Source organism: Hemicordylus capensis, chromosome 3, assembly GCF_027244095.1.
Source record: "Hemicordylus capensis ecotype Gifberg chromosome 3, rHemCap1.1.pri, whole genome shotgun sequence".
In the NCBI taxonomy this organism is placed as follows: Eukaryota; Metazoa; Chordata; class Lepidosauria; order Squamata; family Cordylidae; genus Hemicordylus; species Hemicordylus capensis.
In genome coordinates this window covers 233206519-233220811 of record NC_069659.1, presented here as the reverse complement: position 1 = coordinate 233220811, position 14293 = coordinate 233206519, and the positions used below count along the sequence as shown (strand labels likewise).

Sequence of the window (14293 nt, the reverse complement as noted above, 5' to 3'; positions counted from 1 at the left end):
AAAATAAATAATTATTATTATTATTATTATTATTATTATTATTTTAAAAATTGGTGAACAGTCGGGGGGAGGGGGTTCGGTCTGAGGTCGGACTAGGTGGTGGTCAAACCATCGGACCATAGAACTGAACCAGCTTGATGTCGAACCTATTCGATGTCAAACCGGTTTGCCCATCCCTACCTTGAATCTTGCCCAGAATTGGACCGGTAACCAATGAAGCTGTCTCAGGATGGGTGTGACTTGCACCCATGAGCATCCTTGGAGCAGCATTCTGGACCAGCTGAAGCTCTCGAACTGTCTTCAAGGGCAGCCCCATATAGAGTGCATAGCAGTAGTCCAATCTGGATGTTACCAAAGCATGAGTGACTGAGGTCAGGTCTGACTTCTTCGAGTAGGTGCGCAGCTGACATACTAGCTGTTGCTTGTAAAAGGCACCTCTGCACACCACCTCCACCTGTGTCTCCAAGGTCAGTATCAGGTGAGGGGGATGATCTCCCAATGAACCAGGGCAACCCTACCTCCCCACCCACCCTGCCTTGGATGATGCTGCACCCAGAAACTTGGTGGGCACAGGTGGGAGAGATTTAGATCTCCCCCTCATTCAACCAGATCTCCATAATGTATGCCAGGTTGGCATGCTCTAGGACAGTGATTCTCAAACTTGGGTCCTCAGGTGTTATTGGACTTCAACTCCCATAATCCCCAACCAAAGACCACTGAGGCAGGGGGTTATGGGAGTTGAAGTCCAATAACACCTGAGGACCCAAGTTTGAGAATCACTGCTCTAGGATAACCTCCTAAATGGCCGTGCTCTTTTCATGTATGGACCTGACATTTAATAGCACCAGCTTCAGGCAAGGCAGGCTGTTGGGAGAATTACTGAGGTCTCCTTGGATGGGGGAAGGACTGGAGGGTGTGATGGCTTTGATATAGTCAGCGTGCCTTCCTCTCACCTGTCATGGCCTAATCCCACCACCATATCACCCTCTCCACCTCAACTGGAAGGGCTTCCTCCAAAGTAACATGCCCCTCACACACTTGTTGTGAATAGCAAACCTTAATAATGACAAGATATAATGACTGAATAATGGAACAGTAGTAATTTAAAAAAACTGAGATCTGGTTCCGTAGCAGGAACTACTATGATTTGACATAAAAATACAATTAAATGATAAATGCACATTGGATGATTCCTTCACTCACTTGGAGGCTGGTGGTATTTACACTGCTGATGACTGCAATGTATCTGCTTCTTGTTAAGAATTACTCCAGTGCTCTATGAAGGAAATACACACAGACCATTTAATGGTGTTAAATAATTAATGGACAAGCCCTGGTGATGTGAAATACAAGAGGATTTTATTGGCTTCATCTTAGTTATCAACAGTCTGATATTTGCATGGATGCAATTTGTTTTATAACCACAACTTCTGAATTTCTCTTTGGAATAAAGTAAGTCCACCCTGACTTTCTTTTCTAATTTTCCTTCTTGCAGGGCACAGAGCTGAATGATGACCGTACGCCTTCCAATGCAACAGTGATGACTACTTTCAACATTCTTGTCATTGACATAAATGACAATGCCCCTGAGTTCAACAGTTCAGAATACAGTGTGGCGATCCCTGAATTGGCTCAGGTGGGCTTTGCACTTCCTCTTTTCATCCAAGTGCAGGATAAAGATGAGGTAAGAGATAAGAACAAGATTAAAGTTGCCTTCTGCTTTGTTTTTGATCCACCCACTAATTAATTCTGTTTCTGGTACTCTTTGTTTCTTCTGACTTGACATTAGAATTAGAATAAGGAAACTGTTTGCTATCTTATAATTTTCTTTTAAATAACTTAAAAAATTAATTTAAAGTATCAAGTTACTGAGGACAATAAAAACAATTAGGAAAGTTTCATTTTTAAAAGGAGAAACATGCAAGTTCATTTTCCTGGCCAACCGCCATAGCATTTCATTATATATACAATATCACACATTGTTATTCAAAATTAGAGATATTATACAGTCCTTTTTCGTGCTGTATTTTTGCTGAACACTAATCAATATATTGCATGATTGTTTTCATATTAAATAGTTCACATACTTGAATATTTGACACAGAAAACTTGTTATTGAACAATTTAATATTTTTAATATTACACACGTTCCACTAACCCAGGTAGATTAAAATGCACATAAATTCAAATTAACTGTGTTGTGTACATTTGTAAAATGAAGTCTTCAAATTAATGTAAAAGCTTCCTCAATTGAGATTTAAATCTATTTGATGTTTTTGCAACTGTTGATAATGATTTATTTGTCCTCCTTCTGAAACCTTAATATCACTTGGACATCCATTCCACATACTAAGATTATACAGCCATCTTCCTTCTGTGAGTTGTGTTCCTGCATCTTAACTGTTTGCCATGTTAATTGTAATCAACTCTGTGATGCTGTATAATCCACCATAGTGATACAATGTGAGATGTGCCAATAATCTTGTGCCAAAATGTGCAGTGTTAACAGTGTAACCATGAAATTTGGGGAGTGGATTTAATCATTTTTTAAAAGAACTGCATCTTCTCAGCCTGTAAAGTATTATTTTCTTCTGTAAGATGAGGACAATGTAGCTGATGAGTTCCAGCAAGTGCAGTTTTTGTGCAGATGAATTTCTTCCTTTCTCAAGTTGTTTTTGTAAATTGAGAGGGTTTTTTCTCCCCCGGTGACAATCATGAGTCTATGGAATTGAAAGCTTGGGTTGTTTCATCAGAATTCTTCCCTGGAATCATTTTATATTTTGCATGCACAAAATGGCTATTTACATTCAAATGTATCTACAGGAATTAGAAATTCTGGCTGTGTGGAAATCAATGGCAATGATATTGAAGGGCTTAGAATTTCATCCATAGTTCCCATACTGACATCACCTCATTTTCTGTGCCTGTGCTCTTACAGTAATTGGTGGTCAGATTATATATCAATATCAGTTTAGTGGAGGAAGTCATGGGAGAGATGATGATGTTTGCTTTCCCCAACCTCCCACTTGTAAACGTACACTTGAAGTACTTCAAGACCATACAAAAAAGTGAGAAACATCCTTTTATGTTGTGATGTGGGATCTCTCCTTTCTCTAGCACAGGGCTTGCCAACCAGTGGTACCTCAGATGTTGTTGAACTACGACTTCCATCATCCACAACTACAATTTATAGTGTCTAGTTCAGCAACATCTGGAGTACTACAAGTTGGGAACCCCTGCTCTTCTAGCCCAAAACCAGGAGTGCAAGGAGGCTGGTGGTGGCCCGTGTGCAGCTGCCACTGTGGCCCCCTGGTCCCCCCCACCCCCCCCCACGTCTGACATCAGACACAGGGGCCTGGCTAGCTATACCCCCACGTCTGACGTCAGACACGGGGGACGTGGTCTCCCTCCCAAATGAGGTCGCACGGCTCCGTTGAGGAGAGTGTCTGGGGTCGCACTAGCGGCCCCTGATTGGTGGCGGTCTGGGTTCTTTGAACTCGTTCACCCAGTGGTGGCTCCGCTCCTGCCCAAAATTCAGTGAGCATCAAGGCGGAGCCGAGAAAGTTTAACGAGAATGGTCTGGAAAAGAACATTAACACAGAACTAGCTAGATATTCATCAGTTCCTTCCTTTACCACCAAAGGTGGACTTCTATTTTATTCCCACACCAGAGACTTCTGGACCAATAGAAGTGAACTTGTAAATATTTAATAAACTATTTGGCTTACAAATTGGCCTGTTCTTAGATATTATTTTGCTGGTGGCTGACACCAGACTAATGTTGCACTTGCCAAAAAGTCTTTCACAATAACAACAGGGAGGAGTGCTTTTTGCAGATCTCCCCTTCTCTTTGCAGCCCTCTGTTCCTCCAGAAAATATGTCTCCAAGGTTCCCACAACCTTGAGGGACATATTTTTGGAAGGGTCATGTTCCCCTAATTTCATACCTTCACTTTCTCTCTCTCTCTCTCTCTCTCTCTCTCTCTCTCTCTCGCTCTCCCTCTCCCTCTCCCTCTCCCTCTCCCTCTCCCTCTCCCTCTCCCTCTCCCTCCCTCTCTTTCACACACACACTCACACACACTCAGACCCCTCACTGACTATGGTTACCTCCCATAGCAACATCACTTTTGTACTAGTTCCCGTCAATATTTACTAGAAAAATGTGTTGCCTACCTCTCTTGTGTAGTTATTTTGCCTCTGGAGGGTTAATGAAATTTAAACTTGAGTTTTCCATAAGGAATTGGATAATTGATTATAGCACAAGAACATAGCAAGCTGCCTTACACTGAGTCAGATCATTGGTTGATTTACCTCAGTATTGTCTACACTGACTGGCAGTGGTTCTCCAAGGTTTCAGGCAAGAGTCTTTCCCAGAATTACCTGGAGATGCCAGGGATTGAACTGCAGACCTTCTGCATGCAAAGCAGATACTCTCTCACTGCACAACGTCACCATCTATTTTAAAGTATATATTCTTCCCTAGGGAAAATTGTGAAAATTCACTTGTTGCAAAAAGGTGGCAGTTTAATGTTTTGTGAAAATTCTGCACAACAGGCAGCCTTCCCTTAAGAAAATGCACATTCCTGAAATACTCTGTTGAGGAAAAGAAGTATTTTTAAAAGTACTTTAAAATATATATAAATATAAATGTATATTTTATAGATAAAAATATACAAAGTGGTTTTGTCACAACACCCGTTGCAAAGTTTTGTTTGTGTCATCCCACAAGCAAATAATTATGGAATGTATATCACCCCTTAGCCTTTAAATACTGTGATGTTACCTCTTTAAGAGCGTAAGGAGGCTCTCCACACAAGCAGTGTGGAGAGCCTAACTGATCAGACGAGCAGGGAGCTGTCCCTGGGAGGCCAGATCAGCTGCCCACACAACTGTGGAGCTGGTAGGGGTGGTGGGGATTGGGGGCCACCTGGCCCCCTGAAATCCCAGAATGCTCTGTGCAAGTGTACGGGGCATTGTGGGGAGGCTTGTTGGAGCCTCCCGGTCGGGGGTTTCATGAGTCGCCATGGTGCGGAGCTGTGCCATGGCAACTCACGATCGTGAAATGGGGTTTGTCACGCCCTCGATCTCCGACAGCAAGGAGGAAGGGGAAGCTGTCAACTTTCCAGGCGATGCAGGAGTGTCTGAGGGGCAGATCCCGGCTGTCAGTGTTCATGAAACAGCTGTGGATAATGACTCTGAGCAGGCACAACAACCTGAGGCAGCAGAAATCGTGAAAGACCAATCGGAAGAAGAGCCATGCAACCAACCCCCGCTGACCCCCCAACAGCGGCATGTCACGAGACACAGGGATCAATTGGAGACTCTTAGGAAAAGCAAACGCCTATTGCAGAGGGCTGATAAGCCTTAAATCCCTGCCAGCTGGGAGCTCTCATGGCTTGCACTATAAATCACGTCGTCAGTCGGCTACTCACTGCTGAAAAACAACATTCGTCAAACTATATGTCTACAGCGTGCAGCCAAGTTCGGTCAAGACCTTGACAGGGTTAGTGGAGCACTCACGTTGCAGCACACAACCTCCCAAAAGTGGGCTGAGTTCTCTTAGCCCGTTTTTGGGAGGTCATGAGACCAGACTCAAAGTTAATCTTTTCTGTTGTTTAGGGAATAAATATTTAGATATAGGAACTTCTGCAAAGATTCTAGAGACTGGTGATCCAAATTCTTTTTTAGAGACCCACTGAGGGCTGAATGTAGACAAGGGGCTACTTTAACGAGCTTCATGTAGCTACTGTTTGGTGAAATGGTTTTGTGTGCCAGTGAATGTGGTCTTGTTTATCATGTAGCTCATGCAATTTTCACCATGCAGTCACAAACAAAAAAATCACCCTGTCACCAGGGGCATTGGAAGTGTGGCTGCCAATCCTGCAGCCCACTCTCCTGCGGCCTTTGCATCCCTCCCCCACTGCTGCCAACCTCTGGGAGAGGAACAGGCGGTGTGTGCATGCCCCAGTGTCAAGTACCCTGTCCCCTCTATCAACGGCAGAAGCATGCCAATGCAGGGGGAGTGGCCGGCATTGGGGCATGCACACATTACCCATACTTCTCCTAGTTGGTGAGCAGTTCCATCCCTGGTTGGCTGCTTCTTTTGTCTTCCTCTCTCCAAGTGAGGGAGAGAAAAGAAGCACCTAACCCCGAAAGAACTGCTCACCGACTAGGAGAGGGGTGGGTGACAGAGGTTCATGAGTGTCCTGATACTGACCACATGGCTGTGTCGGCATGCTTCTGTCATTGACACAGGGGGCATGGTGGCCAGCATCAGAACATGGAAGTGTTGCCCATCCTCTCCCAGTTCATTCGCCAGCTGTGTGCTCTGGCAAAACAAGGGAATGCCCTGAGGGGGTCAAGGAAGGCCCCTAGGCAGCCTGAGAGCCCAGTAGTCCAGGAATGCTTGTCCCTCCAGTTCAGTGGTGGCTGTGCCACTGCCAGTCACCATGATGAGTGGCTGCACATGGACAGCTCACCACACCGTAAAGCCACCCCATTGAATAATGTAGAACAGACTCCTTAGAGCAGTTGCAATGCGGAAACTGGCCTTAAGTCGGGTGGCTACTTCTTATTTCACCAGATCAACCCATAAACATAAAAATTGGCTTTTTGAATTTCTGTAGAATCCATCTAGTTCATTCAGAAGTGGCCATCCAGCGGTGCATGATAAGAGACAGACCTCAGCACCCTCCCACTATGATGTTCACTACCTCTAATCATAGATGCTTCATTTGGCTAACCATGGGTAATATCTTTGCTAGATTTATCTTCCAGGCATTTGCCTCATCCTTTAAAAAATGATCTAAGCTAAAAACAGAGGTGTGTTCTTCAGTGTTGCTTGAGAACCGCAGGAAGGAAGGTCTGGCTATTTGGCACAAGTGGAGAAGAACGGACAAGTACTCGCAAGTTAGGAAGCTGCTAATAGCTGGCAGATGGGAAGTACGGAGGTTGGATTTGTGAGGGAAAGTAGATTTATGCATTAGTAGTAGTTAGTAGTAGTTTGTAAGGAAAACTGTTTTTAAGTCGTATGCAAGCTGAGTTCCTGGATGTGTCTAGCTTTGAGAAGGCTTCCATAAAAACCACACCCTTTTATTAATGGAATAGAATCGCCATTCTGCATGCCATTGTACATTCTTAAATATTTTTTAAATGTTTACTTTTCTTTATTCACACCATTAAGATGATTAATAGTTGATAAAACATTTTAAATGGATATTTTCTACTTTTTGAGTGTATATTTATGAGTGTTCTCATAATTCTGTTTAAAGAAAATCCGTAAACTGGATTAATCTGGAATTTCTTGCAGCTATTAATGCAATTTAAAACAACACCCCCATTTTTCAAATGTATAGAGGGATGTGAAAAGGCCTTCTGCTTAATCCCTCTGATGGTGTGGTTAATGTGCATTAAGGGGCAATTGATCTTGTGAATGTCCCCTAAATTTCTATTATATTGATGTTTTGAATCTTTAAATAAAGTAATAAGGGGACTAATACCCTCTCATGTTTTTTTAAAAGAATAAATTAAAACGGTTGATTAACTGTTGATTTAAATAATATTTTGATAGGTGTTTGTATAGTGCAAAGTACAATAGATTCCTGATTCATGGGGTCCCCCTTCACTGAACGTTTACTTTGACCAGATGAGTTGATGGAAACATGTAAAACTGAGACTGTCGCCTCGGAAGTGAAGATTTGAGGAAGAGCTGCAGTTAGTGTACAGATTTGCTTCCTAGCAGGGGCATAAATAGGTATTAGCACTTGTGAAGCTGTGATGCTGAAAAGGGAGAATGACGCAGGCTTTCACAATGGGCATGCATATGAATTGGCGGGATTACTCATCTGAAAAGGCCTCTTGGGGGAAATGAGGATCATTTTTAGAATCTTGGTGAAATTATTTATTTACCCTGCTGAAAAGCATCCCTCCCTCTCTGGAGTCAACATGCCAAAACAGAAGAAACTATATCATTATAGTGGATATTAAGGAGTCTCTCCTTCACAGAGGGCACAATATCATTTTACCTGCAGCCTTTTTTTGTAAGTACAGCAATATTTCAAAATGTTTAACATACTGAAAACTTACTTGGGATGAAAAGCATGTTTTCCCTTTTCCTGTTTTTCTCATATTTCATTTCCCCCCTTTCACTTCTGTGTTTTTCTTCTACCCACATACTTCTAAATATTTTTATTTTAATAATGCTTACTCCACCTAAGGCAACATAGATCATTGTTAACAATAGCAGGTGTGATTTTGCCCCAGTTCATTTTATGTCCAGTTCATCCTGAAGGAGAGAAAGTCACCACCTTCACCAGGATCTTATCCCTCTGAAAAACATCCACAGGATATCCCTCTCTTTGCTGTTGCAAACTTCCAGTGGTTTAAGGCCACGGTTATGGTGGGTGAAGAGATGTGAGTCTAATATATTTAAGCTGAAGCCAGAGCAGAGGGGCAAATATGCAACTTTTAAATTGATGACTTCCTTATATTTGCAGGGGGACCAGCAACTGTCCTTATCCAACACCAGCACGGCATCCCTTCAGTGGTTATTGCTAGAGATGAACATGGAACTGGTTTGGAGGCCCTTTATGGGCCTCCGGACCAGTTTAAAGAACTGGCTGTTCCACCGGTTTGACAGTGGGGGGTGTCCAACTTTAAGATTGGTGGAGGGTGCACTAACCCCTCCCAGTGCTTTCCCCCGCCGGCGTCCATTATAGTCAAATCCTGTTAGGGCGGCAGCATACCTCCCTGTCGCCCCCGTTGTCCAGATATGTCCAGAAGTATCCACTGCGCCTGCATGAGCTGGTGCAGGTGCGCGCACGTCATGTCCAGCAAGCGCATGCCCCCGACGTGCACACAGGCAGGCATGACGTGCGCATGCCCACACCGGTTTCAATCATATCCGGACAATGGGGACAATGGGGCGGAAGTGAGTTACGCTGCCGCCCCAATGGGATTTGACTAAAACGGATGCTGGCAGAGGAAAAGTGGCAGGAGGGGTAAGTGCACCCTCCCCCGCTCTTAAAGCAGCACCCCCGCTGCCTTCAGGCCTCCCCCACATGCTTCCGTGCATATCCCTAGTTATTGCTAGTGTCTGCCTTATATTTCTTTTTAGATTGTCATCCCTTTTGGGACAGGGAACCATTTTATTTCTTTTTCTTCTTATACCACAAGAGCTTGTCTTGTGGTAGAAAGCATGAATTGTCCTCTTTGCTAAGCAGGGTCTGCCCTTGGTTTGCATTTGAATGGGAGACCTACATGTGTGAGCACTGTACGATATTCCCCTCAGGAAATTCCCCTCCTGCTTTCATGCAGGAGGTTCCACGTTCCCTCCCTGGCAAATCCAAGATAGGGCTGAGGAAATCTTCTGCCTGAAACCTTGGAGAAGCCACTGCCAATCTATGCAGACAATACTGAGCTAGATGGACCAATGGCCTGACTCATTATAAGGCAGCTTCCTATGTTGTTCTGTGTAATTGCGGTGCTTGAGGCATGGTGCCAAATGCTGCCTGGCCCATGTCCCTGGTGGGGATCAGCTTACAGCTCTTGGTCTTGTGGTAGCAAGCATGACTTGTCCCCATAGCTAAGCAGGGTCTGCCCTGGTTGCATCTGAATGGGAGACTTGATGTGTGAGCATTGCAAGATATTACCCTCAGGGGATGAAGCCGCTCTGGGAAGAGCAGAAGGTTTCAAGTTCCCTCCCTGGCAGTATCTCTAAGATAGGGCTGAGAGAGATTCCTGCCTGCAGTCTTGGAGAAGCCACTGCCAGTCTGTGAAGACAATACTGAGCTAGATAGACCAATGGGCTGACCCGGTATATGGCAGTTTCCTATGTTCCTATCTATACCATTGTCCCAGTTGGGTTATGGGAGGATTTGGGGGAGATTGGTGGGCTGGATAGCTGCATTTGATAGAAGTGGAGCAGACTGGAGAAAATATCGGAATTCATCTACAGAGTTTATGGTATTCAGTCTGGAGTACCAGGGGTTTGTGATATGATGGGTGCTTGCTGTCCCCACATTAGATCAAGGGGCAGCTTCTGTTATCTTTTAGGAGAGGAGAGCTGGTCTTGTGGTAGCAAGCATGACTTGTCCCCATAGCTAAGCAGGGTCTGCCCTGGTTGCATCTGAATGGGAGACTTGATGTGTGAGCACTGCAAGATATTCCCCTCAGGGGATGAAGCCGCTCTAGGAAGAGCATAAGGTTTCAAGTTCCCTCCCTGGCTTCTCCAAGCTAGGGCTGAGAGAGATTCCTGCCTGCAACCTTGGAGAAGCCGCTGCCAGTCTGTGAAGACAATACTGAGCTAGATAGACCAATGGTCTGACTCAGTATATGGCAGTTTCCTATGTTCCTATGTACTTTCACAATCAACCCTTTCGATCTTTGAAAGTGGCAGGGAGGAGTGAAGGTTGCCAACAGTCTCTTCTGCTTGTGCTTCTTGCAAGCTTTGCAAGGAGTGTGAAAGGTACTCCTTGCAAAGCTTGCAAGGGTTAGGCTGATCTTGAGGAGCTGCTTTGAATGCAGCAGCAGGGGGCATCTTGCCTCCCTGCTGGAGCCCCAGTACTCTGTTTCCTGAAGGTGACTACCACCTTGTGAGAGGACCACCCGTGCTGCTTTTTGGGGGGTTGAAAAGTGGCATATAATTATTCCTTGTCGTCATAGTAGTAATTAATTGGTATCCACAGATGTTGGTTTGGAAAGAGTGGTAGTTCCTTTTAATAAAGGAATTAAGCATCGTGCAACATTCACTTTAATATTTTGTTTTGAGCCCATATCCATAGGAATAGATTCAGAACATTTCTATGAGCCATGACATGTTATCAAAATTAGGTTTTAACCATGTTGCTATCATTTTTATTCCTAAATGTTTTATATAATTAGGTTGCCATTCAAAAGGCAATTTGTCAAAATTCTGCTTTGTTATGTTTTTGCCTAGCCTGAAACCTTCTGATTTAGATCAATTTATCTTATAACCAGATAGTGTGCCAAATAGATGGATGAGTTCCAAAAGAGTTTTATTGGTACTGTTTCCTCAGGATGTGAAAGTTAAGCAAAGCACCTTCTACATGCAGGACAATCTTATATTCCCTATCCCCCATCCTAATTACTCTAATCTCTGAATGTTGCCTTATGGCAAAGGCCAAGGGGTCCAGTGTTAAATCAAAACTAAATGGGGTGGGGTAGGGGGAGGTAGCCTTGCCTCACCAATTGCGATTTGAGCACATTTTTTATAATACAGGATGTGCATTCTTTATGCAGTTGTTCTCTTATCCACCAAATGCAGAGTTTAAAAAGCCCCCATTTTTCTAGTACAATATATAAATATGATTGTTTGACACAACTGAAGGCCTTCTCCGCATCTAAGAACAATGTAGCTAGGGGACTTGTTGGGTTTTCTGTCGTAGCAAGTACAGCTAGTAGGAACCTCACCTGGTAATTAATCTGCTGTTTTCATATAAAAGCTGTTTGAAGTGAAAATAGAAAAGCACATTGTTGTCTTTGCCAAAATGGTCATAAGAATTTTCATATCTGTGTTCAAAAGAGAAATTGGCCTATAACTTGAGTATCCATGGTCTCCTTACCAGACCTGAGTAAATCCTGATAGCTGTATTGTAAATAGTTTATCCATTCATTCAAAATATGTATATTCCATCTTTCCAAACTTACAGTAAGATGCCCAAGATGACTACCATCAACAAGCATTGATTTAAAAAAACAAAAGAAAACTATACCATAAATTCAAAATGACGCAAGCAACAACAACAGATAGTGAGCAGCATGGAAATACAGCAAATAAAGGGATGTTTTAGCCTGTGGCAAAACAGCATTAGGGAGTGGACCAGCTGGGTCTCCCAGGACAGGGAGTTCCAAAATCTAGGGCCATGATGGAGAAACATTCGTTCTTGTGTTCTCTCTCCCTCTCCCTCTTATCTTCCTGTATAGATTAGGGAGATAATGAAGAAAATAGGGAAGGGTGGAGCTGGGGAGCCCTCTCAGGAGCTGGAGCTGGTTCTTTGAACCCATCCACTCAATTATACCTACACTCCTGGTTGTTATTGCTTTAATTCCTGCTCAGCTGGGGAGCAACTAGACATGACAGTGGACTGGTTCAGACAATACGTCTGCTGACCCTCTCATACCCATGGGGGAGGAGCATGGGTGCACATGTCTCCCCCCCCCCAATCCAGCCCACTGTCTCACAACTTAATTTTACATGGGGGCTGGTTTGAATATCCACTCAACAGGTAGATGAAATATTTCTACCAAACTCCTATAATGGTGGGAGAGTAGTTTCCAGTCCCGAAGAGGTGAGGGGGAGGGTGCTAAATTGAAACCAAAAGTAATCCCTGCCAGGTGTGTACCTTAGTAGAGGAAAAAGGTGTGTAAAATGACACAATAAAACCAGCATAGATATGGACCCATGTAACTTAGCAAAATGTGGGAGAAGACAGCAACAGAACTTAAACAGGGACAAGAGCAAATACCCCTGTATGGGAGCAGGTGAAGCCCAGCAGTCGACCTTGCACCTGTGAAAGGAATCAATATTTCTCATAGCCTAATGGTGCAGCAGGGAAATGACTTGACTAGCAAGCCAGAGGTTGCCAGTTCGAATCCCCGCTGGTACCTATATTGGGCAGCAGCAATATAGGAAGATGCTGAAAAGCATCAACTCATACTGCACGAGAGATGGCAATGGTAACCCACTCCTGCATTCTACCAAAGACATCCACAGGGCTCTGTGGTCGCCAGGAGCCAACACCAACTTGATGGCACATTTTACTTTAACTTGTGTAGGGCACTATATGACACATAGGGTGTAGGGTTGTGTAGCAAGAGGGTTGCTGTAATCTGTCTCACCTGGCCTCCAGTTTGAAGCTATCTACTGCTCTGCCCTGCAGGTATAAGAAGGCTGTACTGTCCATGGACAATTATATTACCTTAGTACCTTATCTGTTCTTGCTGGAGGGAGGTAGTTTCAGAGGGAGATGGTCCAATAGGTGAGAGGGGAAGAGAAGTTTAGAAATGTAAGTTTATGTATCTGACAGAAGTCCTTCAGCCTTCATGCTGGAGGTGGCATAGTTCATTTGTTTTAAGGGGTTGAAATAGGATTATTCAAGTTGCCAGGGGAAACTAAATAAGTATGGGAGAGGATTCAGATCAGGACAATACTTTTTGTTCTTCTTGTAGTGGTAGCTTTAGGGGAGAGGGAAAACAATCTGCTGCATGTGCTTGCTTTCTCTCCCTTTATAAATCCTCTTTTCTTCTGTCGAAAGGAGATACAATTCTGGAACTCTTGTTAATGATGATTGAAGTTTCAGCAAACCACAGGTACTTAAGTGGTTTTAATCCTTCATCACTACTGCAGCCCCTTAACAACTGTTGTTGTCTTTCCCTGAATTCCATGAAGTGAGAGGTGCCCTATACCCAACTACAACAGCAGGAGTTCAGGTATGGTCTCTGCGACCAAGCCATATGGCGCAGGAGATTTTTGTCTCTAGTCTCTGTAACATTTCAATATAGGCAGTTTAAAATCATATTTCTGCCCCCAGTAGAGCCTTTAGATAATTTGATGTTGAAACGTCTGGCTCTGTTGCTGCTGGTACCAGTGATGATGATACTTAACGTTTATGTAGCTCACTTGAGTATTCAAAGCACTTCACATACATTTTATGAAATGACTGGTGAGACCTGGGTTCAATTCCTAGATAAAAGGAGAAAGGACATGAATGCTACCCCAAACATTTTGGGAAGAAAGGTACCATTAAAAAAAAAGTAATAAATACCATATTAGCCATTAATCTTTCTGTAACTCAGTCGTTCCCAACCAGGGTTCCTCCAGATGTTGCTGAACTACAACTCCCAGCATCCCCAAACACAATAAATTGTAGCTGGGGATTATGGTAGTTCAGCAACATCTGGATTATGGTAGTTCCCAACACCTGGTTGGGAACCACTGCTGTAACCATTTGCTTACATTTTGAATAGTCTCATTTGTATCCCTCATCCCACAGACAACATGCATGGGGTTATCTCATTTTAACCTGACAAAATCTCCATGAAACAGTGACTTGTAATTTCTTGCAAGATGAGCTTCATCATGGCTTGGCAGGGGTGTGAACTCTTTTCTTGTCACCACCATTCTATATATTTCAGCCTTTCACCAGACTGGTGTAATCCAGAAGGTTGCATTATAAATCTCATTTAGTTTTGAAATCCCTCAACAGAAAAAACGATGAAAAGTGGCCCAAGACACCTTGGTTACTAGAAAAGCCTGGAAACAGTTTTCTTGCCCC

General features: G+C 43.6%; 1 protein-coding gene across 6 annotated transcripts in view; it reads left to right on the top strand.

Annotated features, from left to right (window-relative positions):
* CDH23 (cadherin related 23) overlaps positions 1-14293 on the top strand; it is an 846530-nt gene that overhangs the window by 385395 nt on the left and 446842 nt on the right. For all 6 annotated transcript variants that reach the window (XR_008320257.1, XM_053312564.1, XM_053312546.1 and 3 more), the window contains one exon: positions 1496-1684. Coding sequence is in view for 5 of the 6 variants with exons in the window: in XM_053312564.1 (XP_053168539.1) it covers positions 1496-1684 (189 nt within the window). In the remaining variant the exon portion in view is untranslated. The remainder of the gene's footprint in view (positions 1-1495; positions 1685-14293) is intronic.